General features: G+C 34.0%; 3 protein-coding genes and 1 long non-coding RNA gene across 7 annotated transcripts in view; 2 read left to right on the plus strand and 2 right to left on the minus strand.

The window, feature by feature from the left end:
- LOC107621914 (salicylic acid-binding protein 2) lies at nucleotides 259-1,949 on the plus strand (the record flags this gene model as incomplete). The annotated part of the gene is given in 3 exon segments (XM_021114787.1): nucleotides 259-514; nucleotides 911-1,051; nucleotides 1,445-1,949. Coding segments are annotated over 3 exon segments (685 nt in total), but the record flags the coding sequence as incomplete, so codon positions are not given.
- LOC107621955 (putative disease resistance protein At3g14460) overlaps nucleotides 2,106-17,687 on the minus strand; it is a 29,572-nt gene continuing 13,990 nt past the window's right edge. Inside the window, exons 3-4 of the mRNA XM_016323909.2 lie at nucleotides 3,153-4,310; nucleotides 2,106-2,568 (exon numbers count right to left, since the gene is read on the minus strand). Of these exons, the coding sequence (XP_016179395.2) occupies nucleotides 3,171-4,310 (1,140 nt within the window). The 3' untranslated portion in view covers nucleotides 2,106-2,568; nucleotides 3,153-3,170. The remainder of the gene's footprint in view (nucleotides 2,569-3,152; nucleotides 4,311-17,687) is intronic.
- On the plus strand, nucleotides 3,779-5,166 carry LOC110268520. 2 transcript variants are annotated; one of them, XR_002356563.1, is made up of 4 exons: nucleotides 3,779-3,915; nucleotides 3,993-4,348; nucleotides 4,497-4,906; nucleotides 5,037-5,166. It is a non-coding gene; the product is annotated as an uncharacterized LOC110268520 (long non-coding RNA). The 2 variants fall into 2 exon arrangements; XR_002356561.1 differs by having other exon boundaries at nucleotides 5,029-5,153.
- Nucleotides 7,438-16,003, minus strand: LOC107621843 (monosaccharide-sensing protein 2-like). Of its 3 annotated transcripts, XM_021114749.1 has the most exons (7): nucleotides 15,873-16,003; nucleotides 15,506-15,631; nucleotides 14,317-14,877; nucleotides 8,779-9,384; nucleotides 8,546-8,712; nucleotides 8,288-8,475; nucleotides 7,438-8,111 (listed from the first exon to the last, which is right to left on the minus strand). In XM_021114749.1, exons 2-7 carry the CDS (start codon nucleotides 15,588-15,590, stop codon nucleotides 7,661-7,663), a joined length of 2,058 nt encoding a protein of 685 aa, XP_020970408.1. In that variant the 5' UTR covers nucleotides 15,591-15,631; nucleotides 15,873-16,003; the 3' UTR covers nucleotides 7,438-7,660. The 3 variants fall into 3 exon arrangements, with proteins under 3 accessions (XP_020970408.1, XP_016179323.1, XP_016179316.1); XM_016323837.2 differs by having other exon boundaries at nucleotides 8,546-9,384; XM_016323830.2 differs by having other exon boundaries at nucleotides 7,661-8,111; nucleotides 8,546-9,384; nucleotides 15,506-15,614; nucleotides 15,873-15,933.

The following is a 17,687-nucleotide window of genomic DNA, read 5'->3' on the forward strand; positions in this document are numbered from 1 at the left end:
AGTTTAGACAAATTTTATAAACAAAAAATATATTTTATCTTTTATATTTTTATACTTATCAACCATATAATATTTTAATAAATATTTAAAAGGTGGAAGAGTACTGTAACAAAGACAAAGACAAATGATTAGGCAAGAGAGAGTAGCTATGGAAAACAAGAAGCATTTTGTGCTGGTTCATGGTGCCTGCCATGGCGCGTGGTGTTGGTATAAGGTATCTGCTTTGTTGAAATCAGATGGTCATAGAGTGACAGCTCTGGACATGGCTGCCTCCGGGATCCATCCAAAGAAGGTTCAAGAGCTGGCTTCCATAACCGAATATGTGGAGCCATTGATGGAGTTGCTGGAATCTCTGCCTTCAGAGGAGAGAGTTATATTGGTGGGTCACAGTTTGGGCGGTATCTGCATTTCCATGGCCATGGAAATGTTCCCAAATAAGATTGCAGCTGCTGTCTTTGTAGCTGCTTTCATGCCTTCTTCTCAAGATCCAACCTTTATGACTCGTATCCAACAGGTAATAATAAGAGTAAAGTGATAAATAAATTTTGAAAATTTACTATCAATCTTTAAAAAAAGAAATACTAATAAAATTTTTTAGGATAATAAATATGGACAAGTCAGTGTATTCAAGTCAGTTGTGGATTTTATTAGTATTTTTTTTTTTTAGAAATTAATCTGTCCAAAATATAAATCTTCAAGATTTATTTGTTATTTTACTCTAATAATTATTTAACAATTCCTTCATTCATTCATTTGATCATCATCATCATCATCGATGAAACTAACCTTGATTTCATAGAATAAATTATGAATATATGAATTCCCCAATTTACACATGCTTTATTTGATGTGATTATGAGTTATGAATCTCTGATATCTAATTAATTGAGTTGGTTGGCGAAATTCTCAGCACAGGGAAAAAGTATATTCTAGCATGGACTCGAAGATCATGTTTGATGAGGATGCCAAAAATGATAGTAAGCCCAATGGGTGTATGATATTTGGGCCCCAACACTTAGCATCCAATTTATACCAACTGTGTCCACCTGAGGTATGTCTGTCTCTAATTATTGGAATTCAGGTTCTCACTTCTCAGTAATAGTGTAATACACATCACAATAATAATAATAATAATAATAATAATAATAATAATAATAATAATAATAATAATAATATAATTTTGAGAAATTTTTGGAACCAGCAGTTTTTAGTAATTTTGATCATTATTTGACCAGCACAAATGCTAAATTGTCTTTAGTAGATATATTTTACTAATTCATAAACTGTATTAATTTATGTGTGCAAATTCTTGTGAACATAAATGTAAACTATATGTTTTTTGTGTACAAATTTTTGGAAATATGAGTGTAAATTATTAATGACAAAATACTGATAAAAAATGATAATATTTACATGTAATATTGTTCTGTAATTTATGAAGCAGGATATTAGCCTAGCAATGTCATTGCTTAGGCCAACAAGGCTGTATGGGGACCAAGAATTGGTGAGAGAGCAAACAAGAGTTACAAGGGAAAAGTATGGGAGTGTGGCCAAAGTATACATAGTGTGCGAACAAGACCAAGCGATCAAAAAGGATGTTCAGTTGTCTATGATTGAAAAGAACCCAGAAACTGATGTCAAATTCATTGTTGATGCTGATCACATGCCTATGTTCTCTAAACCACAAGAGCTTTTCTCTTGCCTTCACCACATTGCAACCACCTATTATTAGCATGCATCTCAATATGTATTACAATTCACAAATATTTAACTAGCTTTTTCAGAATGATAAAGAAGATATATAAATAAGAGTTTAATTTTGATGCACTAGTAGTGTAAAACGTTTTACACAGTTCGTGCAATCACAACCGTTCTCTTGGGTGACCATTCACATAGTCAATGTAAAAGATAATTATTTTTACTAACGTGACCTTATGTGATTGGATGCATGTATAAAACGATTTTATACTGACAATGTACCAAAATTAAATTCATTTAATGATAAATAAATGTATTCAACATTGTCCTATGTGTTACTGGTGATTTCTTAAAACTAAAAGATAAAGATAAAAAATTATACTGATAATTGATAAACTTGGATTCCACCTTAAGTTGCTTTTTTACATTAAAGGACAAGCCAATCATGAACAATGAAAATATTCAGTAGAACAGTCTCCACATGATATTTCCACTCAAATGCAAAACTTTACATGGGATATGTTTGATTTTCTGTTGAACTAAACAAGCAAGATATCTTTACTCTAACTGAATAACTGACATGCATGCATACACATGCTGAACACATGAAATCAATATTATGTCACAGACTATTGGCAGAAGCATCCTGGCTTACTCTTGCACCGACGGCAAAGAATTCAGTAATGACTTCAAGAGGCATGCCATTTGTTTCTGGAACCTTCAAGAACACAAATATCCAGGAGATGAAACAAGCAACAGCATATATGCCAAAGAAACCGGCGAGTCCAATTGAGCTGAGCATCACAGGCAGGGGGTATGTGACATTAGCTATATCTTCATCATCTTGGGAAAACTGTTTGATAATGTATCCTAAAGAAAATATACAAGGCATTAGATGAGTGTAGAATGATATGAATAACTCTTCCCCTGTTTAACTTTGAGTTACAAATCCAGAAAGTAGTTGAAGGCAGAAGTCCCAACTTACTCTTCTAGTTCTAGCTGATGATATGGATAGATACATGCAATATGGATAGTCCCAACTTAATATTGAAGAACCTTTTTTTCTTAGTATTAGAAATAGATTATTATAGGCATCTAAAATAAATTTGTCTAATGTTGCCACATAGTTACATGTTTCAACCTATGGCTAAAAAAGATTACACAGCAATAACTTGATCCTTTTCATGTTGAAAGCTAATACACCTCATGCAGAATCCTTTAACTATCCTACATGTTCTTTCAAGTAAAATACAATTTTATTGAAAAATATGAATGCTAAGTATGACAGATAAATAAAAGTACAGAATTAGAATATTGTTGTTGGCATATCAGTTCAACTAACTGGTTAAAGTTGTCTAAAGAAAGAGAGGACTAATTTAGTTAAGAAAAAGGAAATGTATGCATGTATGAATTCAATTGTGGAAGCTTGAGAAACATGAAGATTAGAGATTTACCTGCTTAGAAATCTCTATTCACAAAACTTGTCTGCCATTAACTTGAATGGTCGGGATGTGTGAAATTTTGGGCCAAATTTGTTGATGCTTGTTCTTGCAGTGTTCTCCAAGCAAACCACAGTGAGAAATTTGAAATCTTAACACAGAGGAGGGAAGCTTTTCTCCTACCATATTCTCCAGATTTGGACACCCTCCAATTCTTAATTGTAGGAGGGAGGTAAGGCCGAGAAGCTCGTTGCACTCCAACGTCTCCAGATTTGAAAAACCCCTGATCACTAAAGTGGTAATGGAGGGAAGATGAGGCAGTGAACCTATCTCATGGAATGACTTCACACTCTCACAGCCAACACCTGAAATTTCAAGATGAGTGAGAGCCTCAAAGTTTCCTCCCATTGATGATACACTCCTCAACTGTTGCTCGCAACCTCCGACAGTAAATGACTTCAAATTAGGCGGCAAACCACCCTCTGGAAACCTACAAATTTCCTGGCAATGTTGCATTTCAAGGGACTCCAAATTTGGGAGAAGAGTATTCATGTCTCTTGGCAATGCCTCCAACTTTGAGCACCTTTTAACATTGAGATGAGTCAAGTTGGGTGCAGCCAGTCCTTCTCCCGGAAATGACACAAATTTGGGGCACCCAATGATGCTGAGATGTTGTAGAGCAGTGTGTGGTGGCTGTGACAATAAAACTGATTCCACATTCTCACACCAATGTATTTCAAGATTCTTGAGATTGGGAAAGGCATCTAATGACAACGAGGTTAGTGAATCGCAGCTGGAATGTATTTGTAGCTCTACCAAATCATACTTCTGCTGATGCTGCTCCAGGAATTCCAGTTTCCCGGAGCTGCAGATTGCGAGCTTTTGCAAAGATTCAGGTAAACAATTGCCTGGCAAGAATACAGCAGATAAACACCCTGAGATTTGTATTTCTTGGAGACAAGTTAGATGGTTGATGCTAATTGCCTCAAATGCAGACTTCACAATGGATTCACATCCTCCAATTGATAAATTATCCCCAGTAAGTGACATCTCTTGAGAGCATCCTTCTGATATATCTAGTTTGCGAACTTTAGAAACATCAGACAAAGAAGAAAGGATTTTCAAGAATACTTGATTAAACATATCTCCCTTTAACATTGGACAATCTCTTATTAGAAGCCTCTTAAGCTGAGGAAAAGTTTCTGAGTCAGGTAAGTGCCACATCTCCCAGCATGACATGTCCCGAAATTCCAATATCTCTAGTGAGTGAAAAGGAGCAATATGAAAAGAAGGATTGTCTTCATTCTTGTAAAACTCATCACCAATATACTTGAGCTGACCAAAACCTTCAATGTGCAGGGACTTAAGAGATGGCAACTGTCCAAGTGAAGGCAACATGCAGCAATTGTTGCAAGACTTTAGAGATACACTGGTCATGTTTTGGTAGGAACAATGGCCAACCCAATTTGGAAATATTGTACCTTTGTATCCCTCGATTGTCAACTCTTTCAAGCCATTGTGCGGTCGCAAGCTGTGGAGTATGTCTCTTTCAATCTGTGTGTCTGAAACCATGTCATCACTTGAAAACCATTCCAATGATAAGCAGTCAATGTGCATCTTATCCATTACTTTTGCACTCTTTGCTTCCTTCACATCAACGATGTTCTCCAACTTCTTAATCCCAAATGAGCCATGAAGGTTTGAAAGCTCTCCTAACTCTTGGATTCCATTGTCTTTATGCTTGCTCACAGTAAAGTAGCTTAAAATGTGTAAGTGTTTCAATTTGCTCATTTTTCTTGGCATTTCTTTCAAACAAGTTCCCCAAATATCAAGATGTCGCAAATTCACAAGCTTATGCATGCCATTGGGTAGCATAATCAAACTGGTGCAGTTATGCAGCTTCAATGTTTGTAGATTGCACAAGTCACATAATGATTCTGGGAGTGTCCTAATATTTGTCCAAGAAAGGTCCAAGTAACGCAAATAGATCAATCCACCTATTGAATCAGGCAATACATCAAGCATTTTGAAGGACAAAACTCTCAAATATTTGAGCTTCAACATCAGAATGCATGTTACACCATCAATGTTGTCTGAAAGGGAAGAGAAATTGATTTGCAAGAGTGTTCTCAAAGATTTAACTTTACTGAGGGAATCAAGATTCAGATGATTCAAGCTTTCACAGGACAAATGGCGAATATTGCTAGACATATACTCTGCATCAGCAACCTTTTCAAATCTACAATAAAAGTCTCCAGCAAGGAAAATTGCTAAGTCATGCAAGAGATCATGCATCTTATAAACATACCCATCCCCATCTTGTTTAAAGAATAATCTAAAAGCTAGTTCATCAAAACACTCCTGACCAACTTCTTCTAAACTCTCTCCTCTCTTTGATGGTCTCAAAAGATCTTCGGCCATCCACAGCAAAATTAGATCTTCTTTGGTAAAGCAGTAATCTTTGGGATACAATGAACAATAAACAAAGCAACGCTTTAAATATGCAGGAAGTTGAAAGTAACTAATTAACAATGCTGGAATAATTTTACTTTTTTCAACAGAAAATTCCCAGATATCGCTTATTAGTACCCTTTCCCATTCCTTAACATTGTGCTTCATCCGCAACATACGTCCAAGTGTTTCTGCAGCTAATGGTAACCCCTTACACTTCTTGACAATCTTTCTACCGATTTCTTCTAGTGGCAAACTCCCATTTGATTCAGGAAAACAAGCATTCTTTGCAAACACTAACCAGCAACCGTCTTCAGACAACTCATTGAGAATGTAAGGGGGACAGGTTTGGATTAAGGAAGCAACTTCTTTAGCACGAGTTGTTACAAGAATTGTACTTCCATTAGCTCCATATTGAAATGGAGCTATAAATTTCTTCCAAACATCACCATCATTACTCCAAACATCATCCAAAACAACAAAGAATTTCTTTCCCAACAATGTTTTCTTCAATTCATGTTGAAGGCAATTAAAATCATCAGTATTACAACCATCTTGGCCTATAATATTCTTTGTAACTTCAGCAATATTAAAGTCCTCTGAGATGCAAACCCATTTTTTGACTTGAAACCTGTCCATCAAGCCCTCATTATTGTACAGCCATTGTGCTAAAGTTGTTTTACCAACCCCACCTATGCCAACAATGGAGATCACAGATAACTGATGTTCTCTGGTTTCATTTAATATCTTGATTATTTCCTGTTGGTCCTTTTCCCTGCCATATATACTACCTTCTACAAGAGATGTGGATGGAATTCTCCATGACAAGAAGTTCCTCTTGGTACTCTTTTCAAGACCAAGCAAATCTTTTTGTTTTTGAAGAAATTCTATTCTTGTCACCACCTCTTCCATCTTATTTATCATCAACATCTTCCTTTTCCGGTCGAGGAAACTAGGCAAGAAAGAACGTACCTTCTTTTGAGTAGCTTCTTTGGTGAGGACATCATCTAGCAAGTCATCAGCAATGTAGACAGCATCCTTGAGACAGTTGAGCCACTCCCTCACACGTTCGTCGCCCAGTTGCTTGTACTCAGCATCATCAACCAAAGCTTCAGCAGCAAGCAGAGAAATCTTTAGCCTCTCAACCAAGCCAGAGCCAAGCTTGTTGCCCAACACCAAGTTGACTGCATCAACTGTAAGTAACCTGTCAAAGACAACATTGATGAAGCCAGAAAGAAAAGCTCCACCAACAAGTGCTCCAGTCATGATATATATGATCTCAAACAACTGAAACAAATGATGATCAGAAATTCAGGTATGAAGGAGAGTGAAAACTTTGTAACTGAAATCAGTATTGGTGTATAAAAGCTTATAGTCAAGAAATAGTTTTCAATAATCTGTTGGCAAAAGCAGAAAGTTGACTTTGTTAGTGGGACTGATGTTACCTTCTTTTTTTTTTTAACTAATGTATTATTTTATGAGAGTTTTTTTTTTTTCCAATAATGTGTGTAGTTAGTAACGTGTTAGCAAAACTTCATTGACTTAAAAGTCCAAGTCCTCCAAGCTAAGGTCTAATGGGATAAGGATGAAGCTATAATCTAAGAAAATATATCAACTGAGTTAACTTCAATTAGCTGCTTTTAAACAATAATTAATAAAAATTGATAGTGGTAGAATTTACTTAAGAGAAATAAGTAAAGAAATAAGTATAGCTGCTTTTTTCTTTTCTTCTTGGTTTTAAAAATTTTGTAATAAAAAGTAAACAGATATTTCTCCTGTGAAGATGAATTATTTTCCTCTAAAAGGAGTTCTCTTTTGTAAGAACAATACATACAATATGTACATCTAATTTAGGCACCAATCAAAATTCCAAACCTTTATGTAAGAACAATACATACAGTATGGAAAACTTTAGTACAACAGCCTCCACATGATTATTTCCACTCAATGCAAAATCTTACATGGGATATGTTTGAAGTTGAACTACAAGCAAGATAGTTTTCAACTAACTAACTAACTAACTGACATGCATGCAAACAGTCTAAACTCATGAGAATGAGATCAATATTCTGTTACAGATTCTTGGCAGAAGCAGCCCGTCTTACTCTTGCGCCGACAGCAAAGAATTCAGTGATGACTTCAAGGGGCATTCCTTTTGTTTCTGGAACCTTCAAGAACACAAATATCCAGGAGATGAAACAACCAACAGCATATATACCAAAGACACCGGCGAGTCCAATTGAGCTGAGCATCACAGGCAGTGTGTATGTGACAATTATGTTTCCAATCCAGAAAACTAGAGCGCATATAGCTATGCAGACGCCGCGCACCCTTGTTGGAAAAATCTCAGAGCAGAGTATGTTTGGAATTGGTCCATAGGCCATCTTAAAGCAGCAGAAGTAAACCACAACGGATATAGTTGAGATTAGTGCATGGACAATGGAGTTGAACTTTATTGCGTTTCCAACAACCAAAAGCACAAGTGAGACTATCAACACAGGAATCGTGGCGAGTAGTAGTTGCCTGCACATCAAGAAATCTGCTTAGAAAGTGTAACTGTTTTCGAAAGATCCTAAAATATAATTTGAACCTTCCATTTCATGATGCAAGTATTTACAGGGTTAAATACTTTGTTTTCATGTGAAAAACTTATATAACCAACAAAACAATAAATATTAAAAGAAGAAGAAAAAAAGTACCTTCTTCCTGAGATATCTATGAGCCTCATGCTTAAAGCTATACAAGGAAGCATCAACAAAGTTGTGATAGCACTGAGTAGGAATGATGTAGATTTGGAGCTAATGCCAATACCTTTAAGAAGAATTTCAACACCTGCCTCTTGAAGAATTTGAGGAGTGTAGTATAGAACTCCATTTATCCCTGCAAGCTGCACAGATATTTAGAATTTGATGGTCATGAAAGAGAATTCAAACAACATGAACATATTTATTTACTACCTGCTGAAGCACTTGTATTCCAATCCCAACAATCAATGCATGCTTAACCCCAGGTTCAGTAAGATCTTTCCAAATTGATCCCTTTGAAGCAACCTCAGATGGATGAACCATTGCAGGTCCAACTGTTTGCTTGGAATAAAGAGCAGGTTGGCTAACCAAGCCAGCAACATGGACACCTTCGCCTTCGCCTTGAACCGAGACAAGAGATCCACGTCTAGATCCCTCCTGATGCAAATAAACTCTCTTCAATCCTCCTTCTTTTTCAGACCATTTCCATGCTAACTGCCAGCCACCACCAATCCCTGCTTCGCCATCACGGCCGGACCTGAGATTGTTGAACATACTACTGCCACGAGCCGAAATCAAAGGACTACGCAAATCATCATCTGAAACTCCATCAACAGCATCTGAAGGGTAGTAGTCTTGATCACCTTCTCTTTCTATATTCTCTTCATCAAATTGTTCATTCTTAGCATGATGATGATTCTCAACTGTGCTGCTAAACATGCTTCCAGAATGTGGAAAAAGCACACTCCTCATGCTTCCTGTCTCAGGAATCTTTTCATGAATACTATCAAAGAGGGTGACAAGAGGATCCATGAGATGCATGCTTTGATTGCCAATAATGCTTCCAAGCCGTGAAGCAGGCTTTATAGAACTGTGTCCAGAAGCAACAACAGGTTTTGCAACCCAAGAGAGACCAGCACCTTCAGATCCATATAATAAGACTTTGTAATCTTTCTCACTTGGTTCTTGATCAGCAGCAGAACCTATTAAGTACTCTTCTATGGATGTTTCACTACCAATTCCAAGACCTTCAACTAGCAATGCCATCTCCTCTGTGCATTAGAATTGATCACACCAAATTTTATTCATACTAGAATGAGACCCGCGCAATCCGCCGGACGGTAAATTAATGATAGTATATAATAAATATTAGAAATTGTTATGTTTTGTAGAATTAAATTAAATATGTGTAAACTAAAGTTAAATTTAAAAGGTGTTTTATTTAAAATAATTTGTAGTACAAAAGATTTGGATGTTGGAATTGTACAAAGGGACATTTTTATTTGGTGATTTAATTTTTGCATTTACTTTTGTTGATGAACTTAGTCTTCTTATATAGTACTCGTCCTCTTTTTTCTTTATTGGTTGTTGTTAGAGTTGTTGCTTTCTTCTTTGTGTAGTAGGTTCTTGTGAAGACATGTTTTTTGTGAATTGTTGAGTTGTATGCACTTTCTATTGTGTTATTTGTTCCATCTTTGCATGTATGTTCTTCTTCCGAAGATGTGTCTTGAATTTGTATGATTTTCTTTCTCCTTAATCTCTTGATGGGTATGTGATCTTCGTCTGATAATATTAGTATTGGCGAAGTTGGTTCATATAATCAATGAATAATTTAAATTAGAAATAAAAATGATGTCTTGAATAAGTGAATTTTTCCTGGAGTATTACCTGTTTTATTTGTTGTAATGGGTGTTGAGGTTCAGTGTTTTTTGTTGGAACAAATGTCTTAGTAACAGTATATTGTTGACAATCTTTTTTGAGATTAAAATCATTTACTTTGACTTCAAATATAAGTGTAAGGTTGTACAAATTTTTCAATTGGGTGGTATTTCAATGTTATTACTTTTCTGTAGTGTCATTAGATTTGAAGCAGTTGTACCCAACACTTTTTTTTCTTCGCCATCAAATAGTACAAAAATTATTGTAGCACTTTGATCTGAAATAAGTATTGGGTTAGTAACTAATAATTTAATAGATGAGATTATGAAAAGTATATTGTCCAAAGAATAATGCTTCATTGAGTAAGTTTGAGATGTTGTGTAGTTCAAAAATAAATTTTTTGTGCTAAATTTGATGTTATTTGAAAGAAAAGTGATAAGAGACTTATATAAGTAGGTCAAATACTATGAAATTTGAATGTTTGTAACGTAAAAGTTATTATGATTAATAATATTATTAATAGATTTGTAATACGGATGTTTATTACATTCAATGAGTTATTTATAGAAATTAATTATTGGGGTTATAAATTTATTATATTGTTTATAACGGTAAGATATAATAAATATAGAGATATGCATTCAATGTCTTTGTAGGTTAATTTCTAATTATTGGTGTTTTTTATTTTTTATTTTTTGTATATTTTATTTTATTTTTTTTGGTTGATTTAAAAATAATAAGTGATTTGGCAGAAATTGAGTGGTTGGTTCTAAAATTTTGCCAAGTAAGCGATATTGCTGACATGGCATTAGTAGGAGGAGAAACATATCTGAGTAAACTTATGTATCTACTTTTATATATTAAGAATAGATATTTACTACCAACTAAATGAGAAGATATAATATGCAAACATGTCACTCACTCTCTCTTGCAGAGTCACATGAGATATCTTCAATGATGAAAAAAGACTCAAGTTTGCAAATGTGAGAGATAATGAAGTTTCAAACAAACCTTTGAAATCAGTGTTACCAAACTATTTAGAAGTTAAGGGATGGAAGATACACTACAAAGGAGGGTCCAATTTAGATGGTCTCAAAATATTTCAACACTTCTGTTGGTCTTATTGAAATAATTAAAAATGTTTTAAGTAACTAGCAAAAATATAATAAAAGAGATTGAGATTAAATTAACCTTTTAGAATTAATGTCATCTTTTGATTGATTTTAAAAAATTAAAATACTTTCTAGGATTAATATTATAAAAATAAAATACTCATTTAAGATTATTGAGTTTGGAAAACTTGAATTATTACAATGATCAAACATAATTAAAAATACTAATTAAAAAAATTGTTAATTTAATATTTTGCTTCCAATTGTTTGATAAATGGGTTTGTTAGTGTGCAGGAAAATTGAAATGAATTTTTTGTTGGGCCAAAAGGTAATATAAGTCCAATGTAATAAAAATGTGAACAGTCTTTGTGCAAAAATATTCCATGCAGTATGGCTGAATTATTTTAATGAATAGCAAAGGTAATTGGGACAAAAAAATGTATTCAGCCCAAAACAAATCTTCTTTTTAGACTAACAAAGCTTTGGTCCAAAATTAAAGGAAGAGAGAAAGCCTCCAAGCAAAGCCACGGTCACCTACTCCCATTGTGGATTGGAATTCAAAATCAAACTTAGTTAATTGCATAGGTAACCGAAACTGAAAATTAAATTGAGTTAATTTTATATTGAATGTTTTGTCTCTTCTCTCTCCTCTCTCTCTTGTTTTTGGTTGTCATTTCAATCAGAGAAAAGAAGCAAGAGCAAGTTATTAGAGAAATACACACTGAAGCTATGAAGAAGAAAAAGGAAGATCCTAAGCATGTGGTGGCTAAGATCTTTGCCATTGAAGGTAAGATTTCAAGAAGAAGTTTCAAGATCTTCATGCTAAAAACAGAAGAGATTCGTCTCGGTCAAAAAAAAAGATCTCAGTGGATAAAACTCGTTTCCATTTTTGTTCATCCAAGAGAGAAGGTAGCTACGAAGAGGAAGAAGCAAATATAGAAAAGAAGGAGCTGTCAAGAATCAGAGGTTCATCAAGGGTCAGTGTTCTTTTTTGGAGCCAAAGTCAAGATCAAAGGCTCAGATTGAAAAAGTTTGATGAAAAGGGTTGAGAGAGGTACATGCATGTTGATTTGATTTCGGTTTTTCCTCTCTCTTTCTCCTCTCTGTCCGAACTGGCTATTTGTTGGAGAAGATGTTGGTGGTATGGTTGAACCGGTTTTAACCTTGGAAGCTTTCCCTTCTATAATAAGGGTGAACGGCCAAGGGTTGAAACATGGAAAGAAAGTGAAAGCACAGAATTTTCATAGCTTTCCAAACTGTCTGAAGTTCTTCTCTTTCAATGAGTTTCATTTTGTTTTCTTTTCTTTAGAGTGAGGTTTATAAGAAAAAGCCAAAGCCAGTGAGAGAAAAGAAACAGTGAGTAAAATTAAAGAAAAAGCCATAAATATCTAAGAGTTCTTTTGTACATTTGTATATTGTGTTTCTTGATCCTGTGGGGATTTCCTTGCAAGTTGGGTTAGCACTTTGCGTTGAAAGCTTGGTAGGTATCCAGGTCAAGTTCAGATTTGGGAATAGAATCTGGATTTGTCCCAAATAAGAATGGGTAGTTCCTAGGGAAGAATTGGTGTATGTAATCTGATGATTATAGTGAAATTCCGTCACAGTTATGATGGAGACTGGATGTAGCTGCATTGCACTTAGCAGCTGAACTAAGATATCTCTGTGTGTGATGCTCTCTTTCTCTTCTACTCCTATTCTGTTTCTGTTGCGAAGGAAACAAAAATAAAAAATATCTTCTAACCTGTTACGAGACAAAAAGAAAATGTCTCTTGACTTGATATGAGACAAAAAGCAAAAATATCTCCTAAAATTCTTTTAAAAGGCAGAAATTAATATTCAGTAAAAAGGAGCTAAGATTCAACCATGTCTTCTCTTAACCACTAATTACCATCAAAGATTAAGGTTGGATAATAATATTAGAACTAAAATATTTAAATTTGATTTATTCTGAAAAGGCTAAATATTTTTTTGGTTAAATAATAATAAAAGGCAAAATTATCCTTTAAGTTGGTCTTTTTAAATTATCGTATCACACCTCTTTCTAAAAGAGTATTCTAATCTTTTTAAAATAGTAGTTTAGTCTTTTAAAATTAATTAAAAGAGTTTTATTTTTTTTAAGGCAAATTTAAATTTTACATTTTTTTTATACAATTAAACAACCTTACTACTAAAAGATTATTATTATCAAATTCAAAACACCGCATACATTTTTTAAATAATTTTAAATTTTAATTTAGTGGATTTATTCATTTTTTTCCTAATAAGACAAAAAAAAAATCTCAAAGCATTTTTTCAATTTTTCCAATGAAAACAACAAATATCTCAAAAATTCTAAGACCATCTAAACCAAAAGCTAGAAACCAAAGATGTTAAAGTTAATGATCAAAGGTCAAAGTGCATATAAAATGAAATTTTGACGGATTAAGAGATCAACATAACTCATAGGTCTAACTCTTACAAATCAATATCATATTACTTAGTTGAAAACTCAAGTAGAGTTAATTTCATGTGAAGTTAATAGTTGTTAAATTTTTTAACAAATTTTAACTATCAACTTCAAATAAAGTGTATTTAAATTTTCACTTATTACTAAATATGATCCTAAAAACATACTTGAAATTTCCGTATTAAACTACTCTTCCACCTTAATTCATGACAACAATAAAGAAGTCTTGTGATCCATAAATTCAGCCCAACAGAATACATAAATTTAATTACAATTTTAGTCTTTATTATCTTATCTTATCTTATCTTTATCTTATTTTTAATTGCTCTTATCTTATCTTTATTTGTTTTTATTTTTCATAGAACAATGTTTTATATATATTTAGTTTTATCCTCATAGTTTATAATACACTTCAGTTCAAATTCAATCAATCAACAATCAATAAAATTTCGTTATCTTTTCTTTTCCTATTCTTTTACAATTTTATCACTCCGTAATCTCTGAAAAACATAATAAATAATATGAAAAAAATTATAAAATATTTAAATATAAAATTACTTTTACTTTTTTTTTAATTTAAAAAAATAATTAAAAAAAATTCTTAAAAGATCGTCCAAACCGAAAAACTACAAACAGAACATGTTAAGAACAATTTAATCAAAAAAGTTCAAAGTGCATATAAAAATGAAATTTTTGACTGATTAAGATCACGATATAACACTCATAATTCTTACATCTCGTATCATTAAACATGGAAGAAAACACACCTGAAACATCCTCTCTGCCCCGTAATTTCTGGAGAACTTTTTTCGCCTGAAGCATCTTTCCTTTACTGACAAGCCACCGAGGAGATTCAGGCAAGAAAAATATTGCAATCAGAAAATACAACAAAGACGGAACAAAAAGAATCCCAAGCATTAATCTCCAGCTTGGAGAAGCTTCCAGTGACATCCCAAAGATCATACAGTATGACAAGAACATTCCTGCAGAGCCTGTGAACTGCGGCAGCGTGTTCAGGGAACCCCTTATATCCGGCGGCGCAGTCTCCGATATGTAGATCGGAGCAAGAGTGACGGCGAGGCCAATTCCGAATCCATCTAGAAGCCTTGCTATGCATAAGACATACACGTTAGGGGACCATAACATGACCAAACCACTAAGGAAGTAAAATACCGATGAGATTATCAACAGTGGACGTCGGCCAAGCCAGTCTGAAACTGCGCCGGAGCATGTTGTTATCAGTGTTGCTCCGATCAAGGACATGGCTACCACAAGTCCTTCCTCACTTGTTTGTAATGCTAGCTCTGTCTTTATGTAAACAATGGCACCTACAAGCAAGATATCATCATATATGTCATTTATTCCAATTATGATACGAGTACACCAAAAATCGGTAACTACTGAAGGAAGCGCAGACGGAACTACCACAAGGAAATACAAACGAAACGCAAATGGAACTGCCACAAGAGAACTTAGACGGAACTGACAAAAGAGAATGAAAACTATATGATTTCTTCGTGAGAATAGGTAAGCAGCGGATGACAATGGTGTTTGATTATTCGACTCGGAAAAACACAAAACAGAGAAAACAGGCTAGTCGGTGAGGTGAAAAAGTATCAAAGGAGTGACAAAAGATAAGGAAAAAATGGCATAGAAAAAAAAAAGTGCAAAAACTAAGGTGATTTCACCGCAAGGAAAACAACATATCCTCTTCAAAGACGAAACCATGGCTCTGATACTATGTTAGAAAAAGAGACTAAACTGGAGAAAGGATTTGTATATTATTGAGTGTATTCAAGTTGTCTAAAATAATAAAGACGTAATATTCTATAATAAATATTCAAATATACTAAATAATACGAATTGATCCTAACTATATTCTAACAGAATACATGTTAAAATATAACAAAGAAAGAGAAAAGAAGGTGCATGAAGCCATGAATGAATAGTGAGTACCAGAAATAGTAGCATTATCCCATCCTTGAATAAAATTACCAATGGAAGCTGCAACGGCCACAAGTATGGCTCCTCTGGCTCCCATTTTTAAAAGCAATATCTAGAGATCCTGTTATGTATGTTAACCTGGAAAAATCAGTTGATGAGTGAATTGAAAATCTTGAACTAAGAGTAATAGAGAGTAACACAAACTTAACTGTATTTAACTTTATGTGAAGTTGATAATTGAGAGTCGTTAAATGATTTGATAGGTTTGACTAAATTATTATCTAACGGTTCTCAGCTATCAACTTCACATGAAGGTAATTGTATTTGAGTTTCTACCTTATATTATATGCTTAATGCTTACACCAAGTTAGCTAATTACCTCTAATCTTGAAGTTTGTAGTAACACCTCACACACAACACAAGCATGAAGCTTGGGTGGCGGTGTGTGTGAATATATATATTCATAGCGTGTATGTGTATATATATTTATATAATCATTTAAAGGTTTCCATCTGATTCGAATAAGTTCTAACATTTTCTTTAACCTCCATACGTACTTTGTTTGTATTTGCTGATGGCTGATATTTATCTCCTTTCCATGATTGCCTTCCTTGATTTCGAGTGACAATTTTGTCCTTTACCTTTTATTATTTTACGGGTACATTCTACTCTTCACTAGTCTCCAAGTTGTTAAATAGCAAGTGTGAGGAGTGTAATTAATTAGTCTCATATTAAAAAAATAAAATAAAGAGAAGTGAGGAATTTATAAAATGAGAGACTCATTAACTTCACACTTTAAAGTTTTAAGTAGAATGTGGTGTCTTCTCATCTTATGGCCCAGTTTGGGTAACTAACTTAATTAAGCTCTTTTTGATAAAATAACTTAAACAATAAATGACTTTGTTAAAAGTAACTTATAAATAAGTTATTTTGTGTTTGGATTTTTAACTCTAAAAGTACTTATTTTAAAGAAATGTAATGAAAAGTAGAAGTATTATGAGAGAAGTCATTTTTTTTAACTTCTCTATAAGCTCCAAAATAGCTTCTTAGAAAGTTGCAATTTGATTTTGAAAATTGCACTCGACATTAATACTACTACTTTTCATAAGTCAAAAGTTAAAAAAAGCTACTTCTAGAGTTTCCCAAACGAGCCCTATATCCTCCCCTACAAAAGGTGTGATTTCATTATTGTAAACTGATATATATACACTCAATGTGAGCCACACATTTGATAACTGCCTGAATAAATTCCTTACTCTACTCTAACTAATACTGATGTTAATTTACTAAGTGGGACAGCTTGTTATACATGCTGTTAAACTATTAATCTACTCTACTATAATCTGGCTACACCTGTCACCGAGAGCTTCCCATGATAAGCTCTCTTCTCGGACCATATATCAAAATCAAACTCTCTTTTCTCATGTAATAATGCAAATATTTTATTAGTAATACAAAACATTAGAGAGAGATGGTTGATTATGAATTGAGAATTGAGAGAGGAAATGGATCCAAGCACACGTAGAAAGATGTAAAGCCAATTAGGATAAACCACTTGTTTATTTCTCAGCACTACCTATGATCTCTGGACAACAATTCCATTCTTTATGATGTGCTATGTGCTTTTATGAGAAATCCCTCTCCGTTCATTTGTACTACTTTATTCATTATTTGATATGTCCTATAGTAATTATATATAAATAAAAAAAGAGAAAGATTGTGACATGATAAACAAAGAAAAACAAAACAAACAAAACAAGGAACTGCCTAAATAGAGGGACAGTCCCGTTTAAGGACAACTCTTAACTCTTCCCAAGGTGAAAGAAGCTCCACATGCGAAAGTTGTAACTTCATCGCCATCTTTGCCATAGTATCTGCCACCGTGTTTGCATCTCTCATAATCAAACGAAAGTCAACACGCCAATTCCAATGCATGATATCTCTTATTTTGAGCACCAGTGGATCAGTAAACCCAAAACCATCTTGAGTAACAAGATTAAATGCTTCCACACAATCCGTCTCACAAATAACATCTCGTTGACCCACATCCTGCAAACATTAAATGGGATATTCTTGGTCCCCCTCTAGAAATAGCAACCGGCTCCCACAAGCACAAATCAACCTGATGACTAATAAAGCATGCCAGTCGCTCCATACACAACACAAAAAGATAGGGTGACATAGGGTCTCCTTG

This window comes from Arachis ipaensis, chromosome B02, assembly GCF_000816755.2.
Source record: "Arachis ipaensis cultivar K30076 chromosome B02, Araip1.1, whole genome shotgun sequence".
Taxonomy (NCBI): Eukaryota; Viridiplantae; Streptophyta; class Magnoliopsida; order Fabales; family Fabaceae; genus Arachis; species Arachis ipaensis.

Coding starts and splice junctions, on each gene's coding strand:
- LOC107621843 (XM_016323837.2), bottom strand. CDS start 15,590: ATGGGAGCCAGAGGAGCCATACTTGTGGCCGTTGCAGCTTCCATTGGT. Junction 14,878..15,505: donor GGATAATGCTACTATTTCTG/GTACTCACTATT, acceptor TCTTGCTTGTAG/GTGCCATTGTTTACATAAAG. Junction 9,385..14,316: donor GGGCAGAGAGGATGTTTCAG/GTGTGTTTTCTT, acceptor TCTAATGCACAG/AGGAGATGGCATTGCTAGTT.